Source organism: Carcharodon carcharias, chromosome 22 (genome assembly GCF_017639515.1).
Source record: "Carcharodon carcharias isolate sCarCar2 chromosome 22, sCarCar2.pri, whole genome shotgun sequence".
In the NCBI taxonomy this organism is placed as follows: Eukaryota; Metazoa; Chordata; class Chondrichthyes; order Lamniformes; family Lamnidae; genus Carcharodon; species Carcharodon carcharias.
Window position 1 is genome coordinate 13,456,292 of NC_054488.1, and position 26,514 is coordinate 13,482,805.

At 40.1% G+C, this 26,514-nt stretch overlaps 1 protein-coding gene across 4 annotated transcripts in view; it reads left to right on the forward strand.

Moving 5' to 3' along the window:
- Window positions 1-26,514, forward strand: part of map2k4a (mitogen-activated protein kinase kinase 4a) — a 159,343-nt gene that overhangs the window by 97,508 nt on the left and 35,321 nt on the right. For all 4 annotated transcript variants that reach the window (XM_041216864.1, XM_041216865.1, XM_041216866.1 and 1 more), the window contains 4 exons: window positions 2,498-2,617; window positions 8,255-8,374; window positions 11,454-11,505; window positions 12,533-12,660. In XM_041216864.1, the coding sequence (XP_041072798.1) occupies window positions 2,498-2,617; window positions 8,255-8,374; window positions 11,454-11,505; window positions 12,533-12,660 (420 nt within the window). The remainder of the gene's footprint in view (window positions 1-2,497; window positions 2,618-8,254; window positions 8,375-11,453; window positions 11,506-12,532; window positions 12,661-26,514) is intronic.

Sequence of the window (26,514 nt, forward strand, 5' to 3'; positions counted from 1 at the left end):
CTGTCCACCATCTACAAGGCACAACCCATCCAATTGCCTGGATGAGTGCAGCTCCCACAACACTGAAGAAGCTTGACACCATCCAGGACAAAGCGGCCCGCTTGTTTGGCACCACATGCACAAACATTCACTCCCTCCACCACTGACGCACAGTAGCAGCAGTGTGTACCTTCTATGAGATGCACTTCAGGAATTCACCATGGCTCCTTCGGCAGCACCTTCCAAACCCTACCATCTAGAAGGACAAGGGCAGCAGATAGATAGAAACACTACCAAGCCCCTCACCATTCTGACTTGGAAATATATCGCCGTTCGTTCACTGTCGCAGGGTCAAAATCCTGGAACTCCCTTCCTAACAGCACTGTGGGTGTACCTACACCACACGGACAGCAGCGGTTCAAGAAGGCAGCTCACCCACCTTCTCAAGGGCAACTAGGGATGGGCAATAAACACTGACCCAGCCAGCAAAGCCTGCATCCCGAGAAGGAATAATAAAAAAAAACAAGAGCTTTAGTACTTTATAGGAAGTAGTAGATCATCTCTGATTAGTGTATTTTTGCTTTGCGCTTATACCCTCTGTTTCTACTCTGATTCACTCTAGTGAAAACTAGACAATTAATACACATGAATTAGCATTTAATGGTCTCATGTATTTCATGTTCCAATAAGGTTTTGAAACCAAGCTCAAATGGTGACTGTGAAATTGAATGTCACACTGTGGAAGCTTTGTGTTTTTTTTTTGCAAGAACCACCTTTTGTAATTCAAATGGCATCTTTTTACGAAAAGCAATGACTCATTGTTTGTACAGTATACCTAATATGCACCCTGTCTTGCATCATATACTGTAATGAATCAATTTGTCCATTTGTATCACTGGTTTCCTTTCTTTTACATTGCTCAAGTCATGTGCTTGTGCCATCAAGTTTTGGGGGCTAAATGTAAAATAGCCAGGACTTGCTTAATAAAAAAACATTTTCAGTACTTTTGTATGCTTTACTGTCAACTTGTATTGAATGTTTCAAACATTTGGAATTATTCAACCAGAGGTATAATACAGGGAAATGCCAAAATCTATAAAATAGGAAGACACAATTTACATATGCTTACATGAAATTTACAGCATAGGGAATATGACATTTGGCCCAATTGCCTATGCTTGTGTTTTTGCTCCTTACAGACATTTTCCCACCCTACTTCATCTAATATATCTACATACTCATCCATTCCTTTCTCTGCATGTTATTAGCTACCTTTCCCCTTCAGGCATTTGTGCTATTTGCCTCAACTATTCCATGTGGTAACAAATACACATTCTATCCACTGTCTGAGGAAAGAAGCTTCCCCAGGATTTTTTAATTGGATTTGTTAGTAATATCATAATTAGAGTTTTTAGCAAGTCTCTCAAGTAATGCTTTTAGCGTGCCCTTAGATGCTTCAATTTTGATTTTTAGCTGGCTGTTTTAGACTTGCCCTTTAGGAACTAGTGGCATTAGTGTGCATCTTGGACAGTGGAAAAACGTTGATTACTTGCTGTGGTGTGGTTCCACAGGTGCTGGTTGTTTTCTGTCACTAAGTGTCGCCATGCGCCTACACTTAATTGTATTGCCCTCATACTACTCAGACTTGAACTACTTTTTATGATGACCAAAGACGCAGCACAGGTCTCACTGCTACAGCTTAAACTAAACATTCTATGACTTGCTATCAGTAGCATCTGGGAAGACAACTTGTTTCTTTGCAAGACCCGGCATCGTCAGTTGATTGTCCCATCGCAGACATATGTCCAATAGCAAAAAGCAACAGATCAGTTAACTCCACAAACACCAGCTTTTGAACCTGGAGCCTGCCCAGTATGTATGACTCAACTATCGGTTGTATAAACTTGTTTTGCCGTTAAAGGAGTTCTCCATGTTGTTTAACGGCATAAGAGATTGTGTGAACTGGTTTGTTATGTGTAAGTTCAGGGTTTTTTTTAAAGGTGTTTAGGAGATATTAGTTTTGAAATGTCATCTGAATACATCAAACTATAAATGCAGCTTATTGGTTTAGTTCAAATTTACTTTTCAGTGTCTACCATTGCGACTGCAGTAAAGAGCAGACCACAAAATGATGTTTAAACCAGCAAATTATAATTTTTCATTTAAAAAAATGAGCAAAAATGTTTTTTAAGTCCAGGATGCATATTACTTTGAAATACCTCAATTAAGTGTAAATATTAATACATTTATAGTTGACATTTCCCTGTAGTCTGGTTGAATAATTACAAATGTTTGAAACATTCAATACAAGTTGACAGTAAAGTATACAAAAGTATTGAAAATGTTTTTATTCAATAAACTTAAAACTCTAGCCATAACAATGTGGTTTAAACTGCAGAAGCTAAAGTTCATAAATATTCATGCTTAGTTTGAACAAAGATAGAGCATCTGGGAGCTACTTAAAAATAGATTGCACTGTAACAAAACTCTTCTAATGTATAATATTGTCATCTTTCAGCGAATTCGATCAACGGTGGATGAGAAAGAACAGAAACAGCTTTTGATGGACCTGGATGTTGTAATGAGGAGTAGTGACTGTCCATATATTGTGCAGTTTTATGGAGCACTCTTCAGAGAGGTGAGAGAAATGAATAAGTTACTTTACCTATTTGAAGCATCAAAGTGCAGTTGCTGTTGGGGGGCCAAGCCATCACTTTTCAGTTATGTGTGGCCCAGTTGAATTGATGTTCAAGCTGAACGTTTAAGTGCAGTGACTGAAAAACTAGTACAGAATATATAGTCATGTTATACAACTTGGTTTAGAGTCAAGACTGATTGTAATTTAAAAACAATGGAAAGTTCAGTGGTAGTAACTGTCCTCCTGTTTGGTACTTCAAATATTAGCCAGCAAAAACAGAAAATGTTGCAAATCCACAGTAGGCCAGTTAGCATCTGTAAAAAGAAAAGATAGGTTCATGTTTTCAGATCTGTAAGATAAGTGAAGGTTGTAGTAGATTTGGAAAAAAGAGCCAGACAGCAGACTGCTAGGTTGAAATACCAGAGCATTTCAGCTAGAAAAAGAAGGGCATGATAATAACAGAATCATGTGCAAATAACTTCGATAGTGAGAGGCCCACACAGAAAAAGGGAGTAAAATGGAGAAAACAGGGGTGGAAAGGAGAAAGAAAACTTGTAGGTGTAGTTGGGCTGAATTGCCTTAGCTTTGATGTAACCCGGCTGAGGGGGTAATAACACATTTCCCAAAACTGAACCTCCCCAATGGACTAAGCCATCCACCACAAACCATTGTGGCTCAACACCAAATCACACCTTGGTCTGTCCCTACTCCTCTAGCATTTTCTTCCCCTCTGAGCACTTCCCCTTGTTCCACCGCTTTTGGCTCTCATTTAAAATCCTTGTTCTGTACTGGCCATCCAAGTACAATATCAATTTTCTCACTTGAGCTATCTTCATTGCTTCCCTCCCAACCATCTCTGCACCAACTGACTTCTCAGCCTAGGTGATTTCAACCTCCACCTCAATTCATCATGTTCTCCCTCCTCCCTTAATTACTCCCTTCCTAAACTCCATGATCCATACTCACAGTCAATCACTTGACATTGCCATTTCATGTGGTCATGCTACTCCCATAATATCAGTCACAGATAAAATCCATCTCTGATCACTTCCTTGGATTACTCACCAAACCTTTCTGCCTTCTTGGCCCGCTCCAGGGAAAATCTATCCCGGTTACTCAGAAACTGCACTTTCAAAATCTCAATTGTCTAATCTTTGCTCGTCTATTCAGCACACTAGTTCTGCAGCTACCAATCTACTCGATCATATCCTCATCTCCACTTTGCCTCATACCCATTAAAAGCATTGCTCTGTCATCCTGTCCATCCCCCTGCCGAGGTCCTCCCTCATCGTTGTTCCTCTGCTGAGGCTCTCCCTCGTTGCCCCACCCCTCCCCACCGAGGTCCTCATCTCCATTCCCTAAAACCCAAGGGAAACAGACTTGATCATATAAGACGAACAACTGGTTTAGCCCTTTACTCCAATAAGAGCCCATTGACTTCTTAGTCACAAGATTATGAGCATATGATCAGCTGCCTCTGCCATTTTCCTCTCTTCCCCTACACTACCAGACCAAACTTCCTCTAAGGCCTTGCCCTGACTCTGTCTCTTCCTCTAGTTTTTCTCCTACCTCATCTCATCCTCTTGTCGAGATAAGACCCAGGTCCTGCTGTTTTGACTATATTCCTGTTAAACTACTGACTACCCAACTTCTATTCCTGGCTTAAAAACAAAACACTGAAAATATTCAGCAGGTCTGGCAGCATCTTTGGAGAGAGAACTAGAGTTAACATTTCAGGTCTGTGGCCTTTCCTTCTGTTTGTTTCTCAGATTTCCAGCATCCGGAATATTTTGCTTCCTTTCCTGGCTCCCATGTTAGCTGCTATTCACGTTTCTCTCTCGGGTTCTGTCCTCAGCTCCTTCAAACCTACCGTCATCACATCACCTTAAAAAAGCCAAACCTTGATCCCTCCATCCTTGCAAACTACCATTCCATCTCCAAATTTACTTTCCCCGAATGTGTAATCACCTTCCAATTTGTGTCCATATTTTTCTGAACTCTGGATTTGAATCCCTCCAGTTAGGTTTCCACCCTGCCACAGTACTGAAACACAACTTGTCAAAGTCACAAATTGCATTTCCTGTGACTATGGCAAAGGTGAATTCTCCTTACTTGCCCTTCTCAATCTGCTTGTAGCCCTTAACTCAGTTGACACACCATCCTCCTTCAATGCCTCTCCACTGTCATCCAGTTGGACGGGACTGTACTCATCTGGTTCCATTCTCACCTAATCATAGCCAGAGAATCATCTGCGATGGCTTCTCTTCCTGCTCCTGCCCGGTTACCTCCGGTGTCCCCAAATAATCTATTTCTCACCTTCTTGCTGCCCATGGGCAGCATCACCTGAAAAGGCAGTATCAGCTTCCATATCTGTGCTGACAACATCCATTTCTTTTGACCCCTGCGCTATCTCTTACAATGTCCGACTGTTTGTCCGAAATCCAGTACTCACTGATCAGAAAATTCTTCCATTTAAATATTGGGAAGACCAGTGCTATTTTTGTTGTTCCTACCAGAAACTTGACTGCCTAGCCACCATCTCCATCCCTTTTCCTGGCAACTGCACGAGGATGAATCAAGCTTTTTGTTACCTTGGTGTCATATTTGACCGCGATAAGCTTTTGGCCACACATCTGTGTAATCACTAAGACAACCTATTTCTAACTTGGTAACATCGCCTGATTCTGCCCTTGCTGCAGCTCATTCACTGCTGAAACCCTCATCCATACCTTTGTTAACTCTAGACTTCACTATTCTAACCCACTCCTGATTAGCCTCCTACATTCTTTCCTCTATAAACTTGAAGTCTTCCAAATCTCTGCTGCATGAGACCTAACTAGCACCAAATCCTGCTCACTTATAGCCTCTGCTTGCTGACCTGCACTGGCTCCCTGTTAAACAATGCCTCGATTTTAAAATTCATCCATGCTTTTAAACACTTCCAAGACCTCATTACTTCCTAAATCTGTAATCTCTCCAACCCCTAATTCTGACCTCAGTGTCCCGATTTTAACTAATCCACCATTCTTGGCTGTGCCTTCAGTCACTAAGGCTGTAAGCCCTGGAATACCCATGCCTCCCTCCCCTCAGCATCCCCCCCCCCCCAAAAAAGTGCCTCCTTCCTTTAAGGCACTCCTTAAAACCTAGCCCTTTGGCCAAGCTTTTGGCCATTTGCCTTCATACCTCCTTATCTGATGTCTTCCATTAGAGGCTGCGACCTTATATTCAGTGCTCAGTATCATAATTTGTTTGCTCCCCTTGTGAAACATTTCGGGATGTTTTATCATGTTAAAACACTTGGATAAGTACAAGTCGTTGAACTGGAAATGTTGGCATCGCAGCGGATACATCAGTCTCAAACAGCAGGCTGATGCCAACAGCACAGACAGATTCTCTACCTTTCTGCTACCTCCCTCTAGAATAATGTTCTCACAGAGTCTGTGTGCATAATGCCATTCTGTCTTCCCACCTCTTTCCCTGGACGCAATCCCACATCAGCAGCACCAAAGTTGGTGTTCATTCAGTTGGGTTGCAAAGTGTCCAGGAGAAAGGTAAAATAATATTTCTGATGCTTTTTTTGATTTTTGAGGATCTTTGTATCAGTGATGAAAGATTTGAGGCTGAAGTGGAAATATAAATTGAAATGGTGGGCTATGTGCAGAATCACTTGGAGACAGAATGGAGAAGCTTGGCAAAATGGGCACCAAACCTTTTAGCTCCCCAGTAGTAATCCTACAGATTTTAGTTCAGGCTAGATATGTATCTTGTCTGCTCGTATAACTGGCTCAGAATAATATAGCAATCACATCAATAACTGATTTTTAGATCAGAATTTACATAAATAGTATCAGCTTTGCGTTGAAAAGGTAACTGATTCCTAGTCCTCATGACCCTTCAACAGAACTAGGTGAATCCAAGGAAGGTGTGTGTGTGTGTGTGTGTGTGTGTGTGTGTGTGTGTGTGTGTGTGTTGGGGGGGGTGGAGAGAAGTGGAGGGGGGGGTGTGGTTGTAGGGACAAGCAAGCAGTGAAAGAAGCAGATCATCAAAAGAACACATAGGTGTTGAAGTTGGTGATATTATCTAAACGAATGTGCTAATTAAGAATGGATGGTAGGGCACTCAAGGTATAGCTCTAGTGGGGGTGGGGGGAGCATAAAAGATTTAAAAATATTTAAAAATAATGGAAATAGGTGGGAAAAGAAAAATCTATATAATTTATTGGAAAAAACAAAAGGAAGGGGGAAGAAACAGAAAGGGGATGGAGGAGGGAGTTCAAGACCTAAAGTTGTTGAATTCAATATTCAGTTTGGAAGGCTGTAAAGTGCCTAGTCGGAAGATGAGGTGCTGTTCCTCCAGTTTGCGTTGGGCTTCACTGGAACAATGCATCAAGCCAAGGACAGACATGTGGGCAAGAGAGCAGGGTGGAGTGTTAAAATGGCAAGAGACAGGGAGGTTTGGGTCATTCTTGCGGACAGACCACAGGTGTTCTGCAAAGCAGTCGCCCAGTTTACGTTTGGTCTCTCCAATGTAGAGGAGACCGCATTGGGAGCAACAAATGCAGTAGACTAAGTTGGGGGAAATGCAAGTGAAATGCTGCTTCACTAGAAAGGAGTGTTTGGGCCCTTGGACGGTGAGGAGAGAGGAAGTGAAGGGGCAGGTGTTACATCTTTTGCGTGGGCATGGGGTGGTGCCATAGGTGGGGGTTGAGAAGTAGGGGGTGATGGAGGAGTGGACCAGGGTGTCCCGGAGCATCTCCGCCGATGCTGCCAGACCTGCTGAGTTTTTCCAGGTAATTCTGTTTTTGTTTTGGATTTCCAGCATCCGCAGTTTTTTGTTTTTATAACTGATTCCTAAATGTTTGAGAATTTGGCTAAAGGTGTAAGTCTACATCCATGTTATGGTCGTTTATTGTTCGCATTGACTGTTTTGCAACTGTAACTGGTATCAAAGCAACTTGTTTTAAACTGCAAAGGTTTGCCAGACTGCCTGTTTTTCATATCTGTAAAGAGCCAAGAAAGGTAGGTCACCAGCATTTGGCTGTTAGCATAGCTGTGAACCTGCATTTTAGCATTAATGAACAGCTCTCTTCTTTCACCCAGTTTGACAGCAATGTGAAATATGCAGTGAACAATGACTTGCACTGCTCTAAAAGCAGAAACAAATTAAACAATGACTGCAGTAGAACATCAGCAAGGCTGCTCTTACAGTGGCAATAGTAATAGTTTAGGTATGTTAGCCAGATATTTTTCTAATTATTAGATCCATCAGCACCAAACTTCAATTATTGGACCTTTCTAATTACATTGCTTCTAACATTTTCTGCTCCTTTAACCAACTCCAGTTCTGTCTCCAAGTGAAAGATTGATTCTCTGTAGTTATTTAGTAAAGTAGGTGGCCCAGATAGACATTATAATATCTGATTTCTTCAGTAAGAGGCTGCTACATTATTTTCAATGTTTAGCATTTATTTGGAGAGATCAATATGCTGCAGTTGTATAGTAATGGATAACCTGCCTTGTATGTCTCCAAGCAGGAATATCTTTCCTTAGTTGGTTCCTGGACCCAAAAAATAACAGCCCTGTGAGCAAAACAGAGAATTATTGTCTGAAGATTGACTAATTCTTGATTCTGTTTTAGGGTGATTGTTGGATATGCATGGAGCTCATGTCTACCTCATTTGACAAATTCTACAAATATGTATATGGTGCATTAGATGATGTTATCCCAGAGGAGATCTTAGGCAAAATCACATTAGCTGTAAGTAACTTGATGCATTTTTTAAATAGAAGTTACCTGTTGAGCAGTTTAGTATCTATAGTTAATGTTCAATTATGAAATACATGACTACAACAATTTGTAGTGAATTAATTTTACTGTTAATTGAGTGTCTGCCTAAACCTTAATTTGCTGGAAAATGGTTTCTGTCCCTGAGTTTCTCAGTGATATAAAGGGACTGAAATGTTCATAATCTCCTTAACTGTAGTTGTAAACTAAATCAAAAACATGCACAAAATCATTTCAGTTGACTTTTAATTAAAAACAGACTTGTCTGTCATTTTTGCTCAACCTGTTTGTTTTTATCCCAACCAAAAGCTAGAACAGCATTTGCTATTGCACTGGAGACAAGTAGGCAACATTTTTGTTTATGGAAATGAAAGGAGCTACAACAAATGAACAAATTAGTCAGTGGTATCTGAGTGGTTAATCCCTTGTGTTGAAGCAATGACTTTTCACCAATACCGTGTCCAGTTACTAGCTGAATTAGCTCTGATTAAGCACTCGCTGTAACTGTTGAAATTATTCTGTAAATTATCATTTTAAATATGAAAGTGTTGATCTCCTCAAGCTAAAGTCTTAGGGAAAATTTGAGATTCATTTTATCTTAGTCAAATAAAACATTTAGCTGACTAAAGTTTGAGCATCCAGTTGATCCTTTGAGATTTAATATTCAGATTTGTAGTTCAAAAAATAATTAAATATCTTTGACTTGAGAAATAGGAGTTTGATAAAATTACTTTGTTGATTATCAGATTCTTCATACTCCTTTGATGTTGGCGCTTCATCAATATTAGTGCAAATATTTTTACTACAGACTTTTCATTGATTAACTTCATTTTTGCTGAAGTTAGTTTCTAACTTTAGTTCACCCTGTAGAACTTGCTATCCTTTTTTTGTGGAGGTTTAAAGATTTTCATAAACTGTCATACCCTCAACGTGATTTTCATGTGCTGGCATGGAGGCATGAAGTAAACATTTTTGGATAAAGCTATATTTCTGCATTTTTAAAATTCTTTCCCTCTAGTTTACCAATGATGCATTTTACGGGCAAATGGCACTGCTCGCATTGCAGATCATTGTTATATATTTAATATAAGGATTTTGAAAATATATGCTATATATAAATATATATTTATTATAGATCTCGATAATATATGTATCTTGTTAGGATGACTGAGAAAGTTTCAACTATATTGAAGCATGGATACCATAAACATTAATTTGCAGAAACAATTAATTTCCCTCTTTTAGTTGGAGAGGAGATATGGTGACTTACAAGTGACCTGTTAATGCTGAAAAAGCGGCATGTTGAAACTTTTTGTCTTGAACTCATCAGCACGCTTTGCAAGAATACCAATAAAAGGGTGAAAACAACAATTTCTGCTGTATGAGAACAGGGTGCTGATTATTTGGCAGATGGACTTTTGTAGAGGCATGGCCATGAAGAGTGCACCAGTGATGGTAACTGATAGTTAACTGCCAAGCATTGCTTGAAATTTAAACCTGGCAGCTTGACCTTGATTTGTCAAAGCAATGCCCTGAGGAATGAGTCAGCAAATGGCCATCACTTATTTTGTTTAACAGAAATAGGCGCAATGTGTGTACATGTACTTTCTGCCTGCATAAACAGGGCCCTGTGTATTGATATATGTAGCTTCCAGTACACGCAGATGCACCAACTGTGAGCCTGACTAACAACCTTAAATTGGTTGTCAGCAAAATTCTTGGTACTGGTTGTCAGCAAAATTCTTTGCACACTGAGGATCGTTTAGCAAATATTGTCCAATCATGGAATCACATTTAATGTTGGACATTGTTTTGAGTTATGCAAGCATGGGCTGGTTAGGTATGGTCTGTACCTTGCCCGTTGCGATTGGCAGCTGGGACTGCTGTTTGATATGAGCCACCAGTCTTTGGGACGTACGACCTACATACCTAGCATCTCACTGATGCTGAAATTCATACACCACATTATTCATTTGTGTGACTAGCAGAGTGTTTTGTGGCTTGACAGCAGCATCCTGTTGGTGGCAAATACCACTCATGTTGCTACTGCACAGTAGCAGCGTGACACAGCTAGCTTCATCTGTTGCTCAAAACTTTGAGATACCGTGACCTTCCAGGTGCTCGAGCCAAAAAGACCTTCTGCCTATCGCACAAATGCGTAATGTGCTATATTATTTCAGTGCCATTGTGACGCAAAGCATGTCGGTCGTGCATCCCAAAGACTGGCGGATCATATCAAACAGCAAGCTCAAGCCACGGTTTGCAGCTGGCAAGGTACAGACTGTACCCCAGCCTGTGCTTGCAAAACTCAAAACAGTGTTCAACATTAGATGTGAATCCACAATTGGACAAGATATGCTAAATAACCCTGAGTGTGCTAAGAATTACGCTGACAACCAATTTAAGACTATCAGTCAGACTTGCAGCATGGCGCATTTGTGTGTTTTGGAAGCTACATATATTTATACACAGGACCCTGCTCTTTGCAGACAGAAAGAACATGTGTACGCGCAGCACCTGTTTCAGCTCAACAAAATAAGTGACAGCCATTCACTGACTGGCCAAGGCATTGCCTTGAGGAATCAATCAGGGTCAAGCTGCCTGGTTTAAATTTCAGGCAATGCTTGGCAGTTAACTGACAGTCACCATTACTGGTGCATTCTCCATGGCAACACCTCTACCAATCAGCATATACTTGCCAACCAATCAGCTTCTCATACAGTATAAATTGTTGCTTTCCCCTTTTATTGATATTCCTGTGGAGTGCCCTGACGAGTGCAGAGACGAAAAGCTTTAACATGTGTCTTTTTTCAGCAATACCCAAGCCCTATACTATCAAGCGACCAAAAACTATTAATGTTGCATTGGCTGTATTCAAATGGGTAATTTAGAGAAGTTTTGATAGTTTTTTTTTCCAGCTAGATTATATCTTGTATCTTTCACCTTTTGCTGCACCAGGTAATATTATGGTTCGTGCTAACTGGAATTATTTTCAGCCTGAATGCTCTCTAACCAGCCTGTATAAAGCCTACATGCATCTGTTCTTTTCCAGACTGTGAAAGCACTTAACTACTTAAAAGAAAACTTGAAAATAATTCACCGAGGTAAGAGTCCAAGCTGTTTAAGTAGAAGAAAAAGCTTGCATATTGAAATTTAGTTTCTTGTCAGCAAACATCAAAACCATATAAAATAAGACATTAAAAATAAATCTAGAAAATTGTTTCATTAAGTATTAATGTCTTATTTTATAATACAGTACTGGAAACACTACATCAATAGTTATTGTTCTGATATTGGAATGATATTCAATTGGTATGTTTGACAAAGTATTAGAATTGGGACCTGTTATGAGCTATCAACTTTGTAAAATAAAAATAATTTTTAAAAAGTTGATTTCCAGCTGAGGAGAACTCGGTATGGGACCAAATTTACTATTTTCTATGTGGGTGGACTGAGTGGACTGCAGCTGTGCATTCTGGCCCATATGTTGATTATGTAACAGTGACAGGCGTGTAAAACTCCCTATTACATCTGCCATTCCAATCGTTGAAGGAAGTTGAGACAGTCAAGTTAAAGATGCTTCAAAAGCTCCAAAAAGAGCTCTTTTTTAAAAAATACACTTATAAAATGATGAGTGCATCAAAAAGGAATTGGAAATTTTAAGCGTGAATATTTACTAATAGTATGTCGCCTCTGCCTTGTCCCATTGGTGTCTGTGAGCTAGTTCTCTGAAATGCTAGCATTCAAGGTTTAAATCAAAAATTTTGCTTAGTCAACAGAGAGCAAAAGTTAGATGTGAATGTATTATGAGATCAGGTAACTCAGCCTAGCCCGTTGATTGAAAATGACCAATTTATATGTCTGCATCACATCAGGTTATAAATTTTAACCACTGAGCCTTTGGAGAAGCTCAGATTTCATCATTTACTTAGTATGGACTTTGCATTGCTATTATAAGCATATAATGTAGTATTTATTGCTCTCTTCCAATGGATATTTGAATAATTGTAATACTTGTCTTCTGTGCAGAGAAGAATTTCAATCCCTTTTTTACAGAAAGTCTTGTATTCTTTGTAAAAGAGTGATCTTATTACATTGTAGTAATAACATGTTTGTTGTGATTTTTTGCAGATATCAAGCCTTCCAATATTCTTATGGACAGGAATGGCAATATTAAACTCTGTGATTTTGGTATAAGTGGACAACTAGTAGACTCTATTGCCAAAACAAGGGATGCAGGATGCCGACCATACATGGCAGTAAGGCAATAGTATTTGTTTTTCAGTTGTGTGAAACTTCAATCTGCTGACCCTCAATTGGAAGTTTGAAGAGCGCATATATTTTAATTTTTGAAACATATGGCCTGTGTTCCCAAAAACAATTCCTTGTAATTAAAGGAAGTTTAAAGTCATGCTAGGTGATGCCTTTCAAAATTTAAAAACTTTAAACCTTACTCCAATGTTTCAGCGAACTTGTAATTGTAGTCTGCGTAATTGCCGATTATATAGAGAATAAGTTAGTTATCAATACAGCTGATTTACAAGAGTATCTGTTTGCTTGTGGCAGGTTGCTAAATGTGTACGTTAGCCATTAACAGTAATAACTGCTTTTGTGGTTTGAAATAAGTATAATGCGGGTTTGTTCTAGCAAAATCACTCATTGCATGACTTAAAAGTAAAGTGCCAGTTAGAAAACAGCCGTTCTTGCCAGCAAGTTTCACTGCACTACCCTTTGCCTGGAAGTAGTTTGTTGTTACCTGTAGGTTTCAAAAGTAAAATGATCAGTTTATAAGTGAAGAGTAATTTGTTAAGATTGACAAACTGTTTTCATATGGTAGAAGTTTGTTATTTTAAAAAAAAAACTCTTTAGCTGCCACATGAAATCTTGTGCTCAAATTCTGCAATAGCCATTTCCTCTCACTGCTACAGTTTCTTTTTGTCTTGTTAGAACTTTCATGTACATTTTGCTAATCTTCACTTGAGATCTTTGGCTTCGGTGTCACAAGTTAGGTAGCATAGTAGCATTTTATGCAAGTTCTCACAATTAAAATTTTGAAGGTCAATGGTAGTGTGCTAACTGCATTTCCCTTCCTCCTTTCCTTGTCATCAAAAACCAAATTCTTGCCGTGACTTGGAACCGGCTTCAGGTTTCTTGAGCACTTCTGAAAATGTTCAGTGCTTTTAAAAACATGAATAGCCTTTAAGAAACTTAAAAACAGAATAATTTGGAAATATTCAGGTCAGGCAGCAGCTAGGGCAAAAGAAACGTTTGACGTTTCAAATCGATGCCCTTGCATCAGAACTGGAAGAAGGTGGAGATGCCATAGTTTTTAAGCAAGAGGTTGGCAAGGGGTGAAGGAGGAGGGTATGAAAGACCAAAATGGAAGGCAGGATTAAATGACAAAGGAATGATGGTCTAAGGCAAAAGAGGGTATTATTGGGACAGGTAAACAAAGGATAGGTGTGGAGAAACTGTAAATGGCAACAGCAGAATCATTATCAGCACCTGCTGTCTGAAAAATAGGAACAGTTGTTATGAACTGAAGTTACTGAATTCATTGTCAAGTCAGGAAGTTGGTGAACTGCCTGATTGAATTATGAGGTGCTGTTCCTCTAGCTTCTGTTAAGCTTAGTGGAACAGTATAGGAAACTAAGAACAGGGATAGGACAAAGAATGGCAAGCGACAAGAAGCCTGAAGTCACACTTGTGGATTGAATGCAGGTGTTCAGCAAAGCAGTTATCCAGACTGCGTTTGGCTTGCTCTTTTGGGGCGGTGGTGGGGGGAGGGAGGGAACAAATTCTAAGTAGCTAGTACAGTATGCTAAATTGAAGGAAATAAAAGTAAATTGTTGGATCACTTGGGGGAATATTTGGGGTCCTGGACGGTGGAAAGAAAGATGGTGAAAGTGGAGGTGTTGCCTCTCCTGTGCTTGCATGAGAGGATGCCATGGCAAAGGAGCAGATAATTGTGGGTGATAGAAAAGTGGACCAGAGCATCGCGAAGGGAACGGTCCCTTCTGAATGTTCACATGGGGAGAGAAAGATCTGCTTGGTGGCAGACATGGCAGAGGATAATCTGCTGACTGTGGAGACTGGTATGGACAAGCTTGGCCCTATTGTGGTCCTGGGGTGGGGAGGAAGTGCATGAAATAAGGCAGACACAGCTAATGCTCTGTCACCTGTAGTGGAGGGAAATCTACAGTAAAGGAAAGAGGAAGGCATACCTGAAACATTGGTATGGAAAATAGCATTGCCAGAACAGATTTGGCAAGGGTGGAGAAACTGGAGAATCAAATATAAATCCTTTGGAGGAAGTGAGGTGAGAAGAAAAGTAATCAAGGTAGCAGTTGGAGTTGAGGGTTGATAGTAGATGCTGGTTGACACCTACCCCCAGAAATGGAGATAGAGAAGTCGAGGAAAGGAAGAGTTGGAGAATGACCACATGAACGTGAGGGAGAGGTGGAAATTGGAAGCAAGGTTGAAGAAGCTTTCCAGTTCAGGGTGAGAGCAGAAATTGTCGAGGTAGTGGAAAAAGATGAGGGAGAGGACCCAAGTATGATAGAAGCAAAGAATATTCCATCTTTCAGCCATAAACAGGCTGACATAACTATGACCTCTGAGTTCCTGTAGCACAACTTTTATTTGGAGAAAGTGAGTGAAATTAAAGGCAAAGTTGTTTTTAGCAAGAACAAGTTGGAATCAGTCATCAGAGGGTGATGGTGGATAGGGAGGGATGGAGCCTCTGTTTAAGGAAGAAGTGAAGGGTATGCTGGTGGTGCATAGAGGTGTAGATGGGCTGGGTGTTTATTGTGAAAGGGGTCAATTAGAACCAGCAAATTAGAAATTTTTTAAAGTGGAGGAGGGCATCAGAAGAGTTTCAGACATAGGCCAGAAGAGACTGGACAAGGAGGTTAAAGTTAAGATGGGAATAAGTTCTGTAGGGTAAGAAAAGGCTAAATTGGGTCTACCAGGAAAGCCCTGTTTGAATCTTGGGAAGGAGGTAGAAGCAGACTGTCTAGATTTGGACATCTGAGGATGGAGGTTGTGATGGGGGTGATGCTGAAATGAGTAGTGATCAGTGACTGGAAAATGATGGTTTGATGGTGGGGTCTGATGCAGAAGGTGGTAGGAGTAGGTTTTTTCTGAGAATTGGCATTCACCTTCCACAGGCAGAGGTTTGGCGCCAAATAAAAACAGCACCACTTTTGTTAGCAAATTTAACAAATGTCAGGATTGGACCTAGGAGTCAAATGTTATAAAGTCAGAGGGAAGCAGGTTACAGTGAATGAGGAAGTAAAGGAATTGAGGGAGCCAATGGCATGCTGGCAGTTTCAGTGGAAAAGATCAGGAGGTTAAGAGGCCAGAAATAGTTGTCTAGATGAAACAAGAATTCTGAAGACAGGCCCCACTGTACAGGGTGAAGACCCCTGCCCAAAGAAGTGGGCATGAGGGCAAGGTAACAGTAAAAACACTCAGCATGTTGAGCATGAAACCTAATGCATCTTCTAATATATTTTGAGTGTAAATTGAGATTTTCACTCGGGCGAGTCTTGCTTCCACTCTCACCCTCATCAGCACTCTGACCCTTGCTTTGCCTCCAGCTTCCATCTTCTCTACGGATCTCTCCATCACATGCCTAACTTCTTGTTTCCAGCACTCGGTCCAAACTCCCCAAACCTTCGATTAAGTTTGTAGAACGTTTAACTTGACAGACCAGTAACCAATTTCAACACAATCCCATTCCTTTTTGTAAGTGCATTTTCCACTGAACTACTCTGTTCTGATTTGCTGCGTCTTGTCACATCCAGAGCTCACCAACGTAAGTGCAACTTTTCCCTAGGAAGCGAGCTGCCAATCATGAATACACAATTCTTAAATAATTTACTTGAAATATTTTGAAGATAAAATTCTGTTGCATTTTCTTTATGTAGAAATGTTAGTCTGCACAGATTGTTAGTAATTATTTTAACTAGTATAAACCTCTAATTTTATAATGGAAATTTTAATATATTTCTACATTTTTTGGATAAAATAGTTTATATTAAATGTAATTGCTCTTGTTCACTTTTACTTGTTTCTCTATTTTCACGAAAACTTTACTCTCGGTGCACACAGTAAGCCATCACAAAGTATTCTGAACTTCTCCATAATGTCCCTGCTCTCACTCAAGACATTGTGTGCAAATATGCGCAAAATTGTTGCATTGAAACCACAAATTGTCACAAACATTTTTATTTATTCATTCGTGAGATGTAGGCACCACTTGTAGCACTGCCATTCATTATCTATGGTGGTGGATAGTTTATAGTTTGACACTAAGTGGCCTGCTATGTTAATTCAGAGGCATTCGATAAGGTACCACATCAAAGGTTATTGTGTAAAATAAAAAGCTCATGGTGTAGGGAGTAACCTAATAGCATGGATAGAAGATTAGCTAGCTAACAGGAAACAGAGTAGGCAAAAATGGGTCTTTTTCTGGTTGGAAAAATGTAACGAGTGTGCGAAGCCTCGACTTTTTACAATTTAAATAAATGACTTGGATGAAGGGACCGAAGGTATGGTTGCTAAATGTGCTGATGACACAAAGATAGGTAGGAAAGTAAGATGTGAAGAGGACATGAGGCTACAAAGGGGTATAGATAGGTCAAGTGAGTAAGCAAAGATCTGGCAAAGAGAGTATAATGTGGGGAAATGCGAAATTCTCTATTTTGGCAGGAAAAATAAAAAAGCGTATTAGTTAAATGGCGAGAGATTGTATAACTCTGAGATCAAGAGATCTGGGTGTCCTAGTGCATGACTTGCAATAGACCAGTCTGCAGGTACAGCAAGTAATTAGGGAAGTTAATAGAATGTTAGCATTTATTGCGAGGAGAATTGAATACAAAAGTAGGGAGGCTATTTCAGTTATACAGGGTTGGTGAGACCACACCTGGAGTAGTGTGTTCAGTATTGGTCTCCTTATTTAAGGAAGGATGTAAATACATTGCAAGCAGGTCAGAGAAGTTTTGCTAGCCTAATGCCTGGAATGAGCGGGTTGCCTTATGAGGAATAGGCTAAGCTTGTATCTGCTGGTGACTTGATTGAAACATATAAGATCCTGAGGAGTGTTGATAGGGTGGATGTGGAGAGGATATTTCATCTTGTGAGAGAATCTAGAACTAGGGGTCACTGTTTAAAAATAAGGCGTTGCCCATTTAAGATAGAGATTAGGAGAAATTTTATTTCTGAGGGCTGTGAGTCTTTGGAACTCACTTCCTCTAAAGGTGGTGAAAGCAAAGCCTTTGAATATTTTTAAGACAGAGGTAGATAGATTCTTGATAAGCAAGGGGATGAAAGGGTAGCGGGGGTTGGCAGGAATGTGGAGCTGAGGTTACTATCAGATCAGCCACAATCATTGTGAATGGCGAAGAAGGCTCAAGGGGCAGAGTGGCCTGCTCCTTCTCCTAATTTGTATGTCCATATGTGTAAAAATCACCTATGTTGACGTGGGACTGGAGTCGCGTATAAACCAGACTAGGTAAGGGCAGCAGAATTCCTTCCTTCGAGGTCAGTTTTCATAATTATCTAACAGCATCATGATCACTTGATAACAGCTTTGTTGCCATGCCTCACATTACACTTAATTAAAAAGACTCATTCAGTATCTATATAAGAATGGTTTTCTCCTATATTGTGCATCATTTCATGCAAAACAACTCTGTGAAATCCACCAGTAATGTTTAGGAAGTATTGCATTTCTTGGCATACTTTCACTTAATCAAAAGTAAAATTAACAAAAAACTTTATCCCATGAGCCCTCCAAATTTATTCTCGAAGACAGGCTGAGCTGCTTCATTCTTAATGCTGAGACCTCTTCGCTTTATACCCGATATAAGAGATGCAGCTATCCTCAAAGCAACCTGCCATTCGTGGATACACAATTCTGTAACTAATTTGCATGGAGTATTTTGAAGATAAAATTATGTTGCATTTTCTTTATATAGAAATGTGCAGCTTTGTTCAGTGCCATCAGTCATACTGCTGCTAAGATCAGACCAGAAAACCAATACTCATTTCTCCCCTTTTGCTTTTTACCCCCCCCCCCGCCAAAAAAAAATGAAACCATGGTAGTTGAGTCCCGCTAGCATTGTGTGTTCCATAACAAAATAGTGTATTCTCTGGGTTTGTCATGAGCAATGCCATGGGACATTCACTTTTGGATGAAGTGAAACTGACATCCTGTCAGGTAGAAGTAAAAGTTCCTATGACACACTTTTGAAGAAAAGCAGGGCAGTTCTTCCTACTTTCCTGCCCAATATTTATCCCTCAAATCAAAAATACAGATTACTTGGTCATTATCACATTGCTGCTTGTGGGAGCTTGCTGAGTGCTAATTGGCTGCTGCACTTCCTACATTGCAACATTGACTGCACCTCAGTAGTACTTCATTGGCTGTGAAGCATGATGGGACACCCTGAGGGTTTGGAAGGTGCTACATGATTGCAAGTGTTCCTATTAGTTAATATTGATGCTATATTTAAACCTTGTGTAATGCATACATCCCATCATTGCCTCATAATGTTTTTTCCTTCACAATTATTTGGTTTTGTTTAGATAAAATATAGCAAAGCACAACTGAAAAGGTAATGAACATACAAACCCAAACATGAAATCAACTAGGAAGCTACTACAGATTTATGAAACTAATCAATCGCAAACGTCCAATTTGAAAGCCTTTATGTTTTTATATGAAAAGTATAGATATTCAAAATTAACATATTAAAAAAGCATGCTTTGCAATAAAATGATTGAATATGCCCATTAAATGGTGTTATTTTATCTTCAAGCCTAAATCTCTAAAACCTAGCCTTTAACAAGGTAGTTTTTCCTGGAAATGTTGAAGGGGTATACCATCACACCTTGGTACTTTGAACACGTGCAGTTTGCATTCATTTCTTGATTGCATCAGTAGGTTTCTCAGAGTTGAAATAGAAGGGTATCTCCCCTTGTCCTGAGCGCATGTGTTTTGTCACTTTGTCCTAACAGTCAACATTTGTCAGGAAAATGTCACGTTTGGGATAGACATTTTTTTCATCATGAACTCAATTTTTACCTTGGTGTAACTCCACCTGTGGTTTCTTTTTTTCATTTTTGGGATGAGAGTGCCATTGGCAAGGCTAGCATTTTTGGCCCATCAGTTAGATATAAATAGAGAAGAAATGTACACAAATAGTACGAGGGTGGTAAAAGGAGGAGTAGGGCCAATTAGGGACCAAAAAGGGGATTTACACATGGAAGCAGCGGGCATGGCTGAGGTGCTAAATGAATACTTTGTATCTGTCTTTACCGAGGCCACAGTGACAGAGGAGGAAACTCTGTCAAGAGAAGGGTTCAAAATTGATAAGGAGGAAGTGTTGGATAAACTGTCAGCACTTAAGGTTGACAAGGCACTGGGACTGGATGAGATGCATCCAAGGATATTAAAGGAAGTAAGAGTGGAAATTGCAGGGGCATTGGCCATAATCTTACAGTCTTCTCTAGACTTGGGGGAGGTGTCAGAGGACTGGAGAATTGCAAGCATTACACCCTTGTTCAGAAAAGCTTGTAAGGATAAGCCCAGTAATTATAGACCAGTCAATTTAGCTTCAGTGGTGGGGAAGCTTTGAGAAAAAATTATTTGGGATAGAACTAATAGTCACATGGAAAAATGTGGGTTGATTAGGAAGAGCCAGCATGAATTTATAAAGGGGAAATCGTGTTTAACTTTCTGGAGTTTTTTGAAGAGGCCACAGAGAGAGTTGATGAGGGTAATGCTGTTGATGTGGTGTACATGGACTTTCAAAGTACAGTGCCACACAACAGACTTGAAAAAAATTATAGCTCGAGGAATAAAAGGAACAGTAGCAACGTGGATACAAAATTGGCTGAGTAAGAGGAAATAGAGTAATAGTAACAGAGGGTAATGGTCAATGGCTATTTTTTGGGCCGGTGGAAGGTTTGTCGTAGAGTTCCCCAGGGGTTGCTATTAGGACGCATGCTTTCCCTGATAGCATGATCTTGGTGTGCAGGGGACAATTTCAAAGTTTGCAGATGATGTGAAACTTGGAAACATTGCAAACTATGAGGAGCACAGTAGAGAATTTCAAAAGGACATAGACAAGTTGGTGGAATGGGTGGTAGGTGGCAGATGAAGTCCAATGCAGAGAAGTGTGAGGTGATTCATTTTGGTGGGCAGAACATGGAGAGACAACATAAATAAGGGGTACAATTCTTAAGGGTGTACAGGAGCACAGAGACCTGGGTGTATATGTGCATAGATCACTGAAGGCGACAGGTCAGGTGGAGACAGCAGTTAATAAAGCATACAGTATCCTGGGCTTTATTAATAGCGGCATGGAGGTTATGCTGAGCTTGTATATGACACCAGTTAGACCTCAGCTGGAGTATTGTGCACAGTTCTGGGTGCCACACTCCAGGAAGAATGTGATCGTGTTGGAGAGAACGCAGAAGAAGTTTATAAGAGTGGTTCCAGGGAAAGAAACTTGCGTTATGAAGATAGATTGGAGAGGTTGGGACTGATCGCCTTGGAGAGGAGAATGCTAAGAGGTGTTCAAAATCATGAGGGGTCTGGATAGAGTAGATAGGGAGAGACTGTTCCCATTCATCAAGGGATCGAGAACAAGAGGGCACAGATTTGAAGTGATTTGTAAAAGAAGCAAACTTTTTCACACAGTGAGTGGTACGAGTCTAGAATGCTCTGCCTGGAAGTGTGGTGAAGGCAAATTCATTCGAGGCATTCAAGAGGGCAATAGATAATTATTTGAAAAGAACAATGTGCAAGGATACAGGGAAGAAGCATGAGAATGGCACTGAGTCATGCCTGTTTGGGGAGCCAATGCAGACATGATGGGCCCTAACGATTCTTTGATTAAAAATGTTTGTTTTTATCTCCATGCTGGAGTTGAAATGTATTTGTTTGAAGCGATTTAAGCCTAGTTTGAAGAGAAATTTGAATTATTACATTCCTGCTGATCGTGATCCAAATTCAGTTTAAAATCCTTTATTTACTGAGATATTAAGCCATTCACATACATAGAAAAATTAATAAAAACTTGAAAATTCATTTTGAACTTTTGATTATTTTATGGAGTAATTTTAGCTAATTTATAGAACTTTGTTTCTTTAAGACTCTAACATAGCAGGCACACTGTTCTGTAAGGCAACTGAGATTACAACGAAAGGGGTGCCAGAAGGCCCAAATAGGTCAATGGATTTTGGGAGGAAGGCCGATTTACAGGAAAGAAGTCAGGAAAGGAGCAAGGGGCAATTTTGAACCTATTTGTGGTAGAATCAAAACCTGAATTTCCACAAATGCTGATAACCTGGGACATGACCACCCCAAAGTAAGTTAAAGCAGATCATATAAAATTAAACAGCATTAAGCAAACAAAGATGTAGCTTCAACTTACATGGCACTCTGTAAACTTGAGGTTATCTAAACAGCTGCCTGTGTCTTAACTCTCAGCAAGCCCCGTTTCCCTTTTGCCCTGTGCTCGTTGACCTGCATCTTAACTTTAAAATTCTCAACCTTATTTTCAAATCCCTCTATGGCCTGGTCCTTTCCGATCTCTGTAATCTCCTCCAACCCCACAAGTCCCTGAGATATCCGCACTCTTCTAATTCAGGTCTCCAATGCATTCCTATTCATAATTGTTCCGCCATTGGTGGCTGTGTCTTAAATTGCCTAGGCCCCAAGCTCTGGTATTTTCTCTCTACATCTCTCCGATTCTCTACCTCATTTGCCTCCTTTAATGTACTTCTAAAAACTTACCTCTCTGACCAAGCATTTGGTTATCTGGCCTAACATCTCCTTATGTGGCTCATTAATGTACTTGGTTTTATAATGCTCCCTTAAAGCACCTTTGGAAGTTTCATTACGCTAAAGGTACTATATAAATATTACTTGTTTTGTTAATCACAAGACATCCTGACGTGCTCTATGGCTGTTGAAGTGGTCTTGTTTGTAATTTAGGGAAAGTTGGCCACCAGTTTGCATGCACCCACAAACATTCCCACAAACAATAACCTGTTTTCATGATATAATTTGAGAGAGAACTTTTGACCAGGAGAACTCCCATGTTCCTTTTCAAATAGTGTCCTGGGATCTTTAATATTATTGGCAGCACCCTAACTAATACTGCTGGGAATTGGATAGGCTTTGATTTTCTTATAATACCAAATACATCATCCAAAAGCTTTGCAATTTTAACAAGGTATTTTGCTGTATGAGCTGACTTCAGTGGTGAGATGAGAGTGACTGCCCTTGACATCAAGGCAGCATATGACAGAGTGAGCCAATGGGAATCTGGGAAAACTCTCCACTGGTTGGAGTCATACCTAGCACAAAAGACGATGGTTGTGGTTATTGGAGGTCAATCACTTCATGCCCAGGACATCACTGGAGGAGTTCCTCAGGGTGGTGTCTTAGACCCAACCATCTTCAGCTGCTTCAGCAATGACCTTCCTACCATCATAAGGTCAGAAGTGGGGATGTTCGCTGATGATTGTACAATGTTTAGCACAATTCGCGACTGCTCAGATATTGAAGCAGTCCATGTCCAAATGCAGCAAGACCTGGACAATATCCAGGCTTGGCTGACAAGTGGCAAGTAACATTCGCGCCACACAAGTGCCAGGCAATGACCATCTCTAACAAGAGAGAATCTAACCATCACCCCTTGATGTTCAATGGCATTATCATCACTGAATCTCCCACGATCAACAACCTGGGGGTTACCATTGTTCAGAAACTGAACTGGACTAGCCATATAAATACTGTGGCTATAAGAGCAGGTCAGAGGCGAGGAACCATGTGATGAGTAACTCACCACCTGACTCCCCAAAGCCTGCCCACCATCTACAATGCACAAGTCAGGAGTGTGATGGAATACACCCCCTTGCCTGGATGAGTGCAGCTCCCACAACACTCGAGAAGCTTGACACTGTCCAGGACAAAGCAGACCGCTTGATTGGCATCGCATCCACAAACACTCACGCCCTCCACCACCGATGCACAGTAGCAGCAGTGTGTACCGTCTACAAGATGCACTGCAGGAATTCACCAAGGCTTCTTCGACAGCACCTTCCAAACCCATGACCGCTACCACCTAGAAGGACAAGGGCAGTGGATAGATAGGAACACCATTACCTGGAAGTTCCCCTCCAAGTCACTCACCATCCTGAATTGGAAATATATCGCCATTCCTTCACTGTCACTGGGTCGAAAATCATGGAACTCCCTTCCAAACAGCACTGTGGCTGTACCTACACCACATGGACTGCAGCAGTTCAAGAAGGCAGCTTATCACTACCTTCTGGAGCAACTAGAGATGGGCAATAAGTTCTGGCCCAGCCAGCAAAGCCCACATCCCGTGAAAGAATAAGACATTTCTTTTATAAATAGCACAGCAACATTCACTTAGGCTTACGTGTGGCAACTGGTGCTCTCTTAGAATAACGGAGCGCACAACCCTTGTGGAAACTGTAATTAAGCATGGAGCTAGCTCCTAAAGGTGAAAAGGGGAGGAAGTGAAAACATCTCTACTTCCCGTCTGTTCAGAAAGAATTTGCCCTTTGTAGTCAACAATACTGAACTGATTTTGCCAAGCTGAGAGTGCAATCTTGGGCGGGAAGAGGCGAAAGCATTTGTGCATCTAACTTAATTTGTTACCTGTATATTTTACAGACATATCTTCTAGCCCAATTATTCTATTTTGAATTTATTTTCTTTCTTTGAATATCTGGTCTACTAAATCAAATCCTTATTTTAATGGTTTTAAAAAAAACTTCAGTTGAATGAGCTTCAGTTTCTCCAAAATGAATGCTTCTAAGCCTGTTATTGTGGTTAAGATCTAGCTTATTATCCTTTGTGCCTTTCTCTGCATCTTCTCTTAGAGCCCCAAGGGTATTCATGCATCTGATGACAATAGTATGTGTTCTCATGTAACATCACAGGGAATGCTGGCTGCATTTTTTTTCCATTCTTATTTCTTTGCAAGTACTGAGTCATTTTGGGGGATGATTTCACTGATGTTGGCAGGCTTATGTTGACCATGTTACATGTGTGTATATGGGCAACGTCAGTCAATTATTTGGCACAAGGGCATCACAACTGAGACCAACTGTCACTTAACAATTACTCAATTTTTCCGGCAGAGATCAGTATATAGGCAACACAAACAGAATCCGAGCCAGTTTTTCCCCCTGGAGTAACAAGGCCATTATTGCATATCTACAATTCTAGTTGTGATTCCCAGACTAATATAATTTAGGATCTAAATCTGGGATCTACCAGGTCATTGTCAATGTGTAAATGTTGGCTGTTTTACTACAAGTGGGAAGGCAATTGCAGTTGACCCTGACCCAACCCTACAAGATGTACATTTAAGTAGAGGAGCTGACTGTATATACAGCATTCTTTTTGATCTGCCTACAAGTTTTAAGAAAAAGTAGTCTGTTATCTTGAAAATACTTCATTGTTTCTCAACCTGGTAAGTGAGGCTTCTTTAGCAAATTTAAAATCCAGCTAGACGCTGAATAAAATTGTTCAAATTTGCAGTGTCACTTTTGACGCTGCATTGGTAATTAATCATTTTGTAGCTAAAATTAGTTCTTTAAAGATCTGCAATAAGCCAATATGACTTAGTATTGCACCATTCTTTCAACACAGCTAACACGACCTGTGACTCATCTGTAACTACCGTTGTCACTGGAATAAATGTATATTGGATCCCAGTTTTATTTTTTACCATTTGGGATTCTCCTTTTTTTGTCCCTGGGCTCTTAATGATGTTTTGATTGTAATGACAACATTCCACAATTTTTATTTTGCCATTTCACAAAGGATTTCGCAAACTTTAGTTATGTTGCAGGGGAGATACAATCTATAGTTAGTGCTGGCATTTTTAGTTAAATTGGAATAGTACAAAAATTTGAAGTGTCATCATTAAGCTACATTGAAATCATTGTGTCATCGCTATTGATGTGTCTATAGGATGACCAAAAGGACTAAGGTCTTTGCTATTGACAGTGATTTTTTCAAATTCTGTAATACTCCATATGACTTAACCTCCAAAAATGTAATTTTTAGGAGGCGGGTGCTCATCCAGGGATGTTGAGAGCTGATTCAAAGTGAGAAATAAATTGCAAGAATTTCTGTTGCAAATTGACTTTATGTTGCAACCGGTTTTTCCATGTAGATTGGAATGAATGTTTCTTTGTAACATTCCTGTTCTTCCATATTCCTGAAGTTATTCAAAGTATTATATCTTCTTGTAGCTTGTTTGAGTAAAACAGAACACCAAATGGTATAAAATGCATAAAGCCAAATAAGTATCTGGTTAAAGTTTAGCAAATTGTCATGTCACTTCTAATTTTTAAATGGCTCATAGAGGGATCATTTTCAGATGGTTTCAGGTGCAAAAGTTTTTAATGCCCAAATATTATAGGGGCAGTTTGATTTGTAGCTCCCTAGGGTGTGCAAAATGCTGCCATTTGAGCTGGCAGTCCCTGTATCACTTAAGAGGCTTAATTTGAGAGTTATGGCAGTCGATTTGGGAAAGCACTGATCAAGGGGAAACCTGAAACCTCTGAGTAGCCTTTTACAAGTTTACTGCACTTATACATTGCAGGACTCAGTTTGAATGTCAATAGGAAGAGAGGCCTTTCTTGTTGACTTGCCTGACGTCCTAATGGAGCACAAAAAAATTGTTTCCCAGGTGCGGTTAAGAGGCCAAGCTTTAACCTGCTTGTGCTATTGTGCTGGCAGAAACAGGAGCATTTTGACCTTCTTACTGTGGACTCAGTGTAAAAATGCCTTCAGGTGTCAAGTAGAGACCAAGGGTTGCAAAATGTAAAAACAAATTAATAACCATTATTTGCCCAAATAAAAAACAAGAATTAAAATAAAATTATAAACTGGAGCTACGTGAAAATTACTTATAATTTTCCTAGAACAGTATTTGCAGGTAAATTGTCAAATAATATGGCAGCTCCTCTTTCCATCACTGCTTGGGAACCAATGAAGGAACTTGATTGTTGCACAGTGTGGCCTAATTAGAAAATGGCCCTGTGTT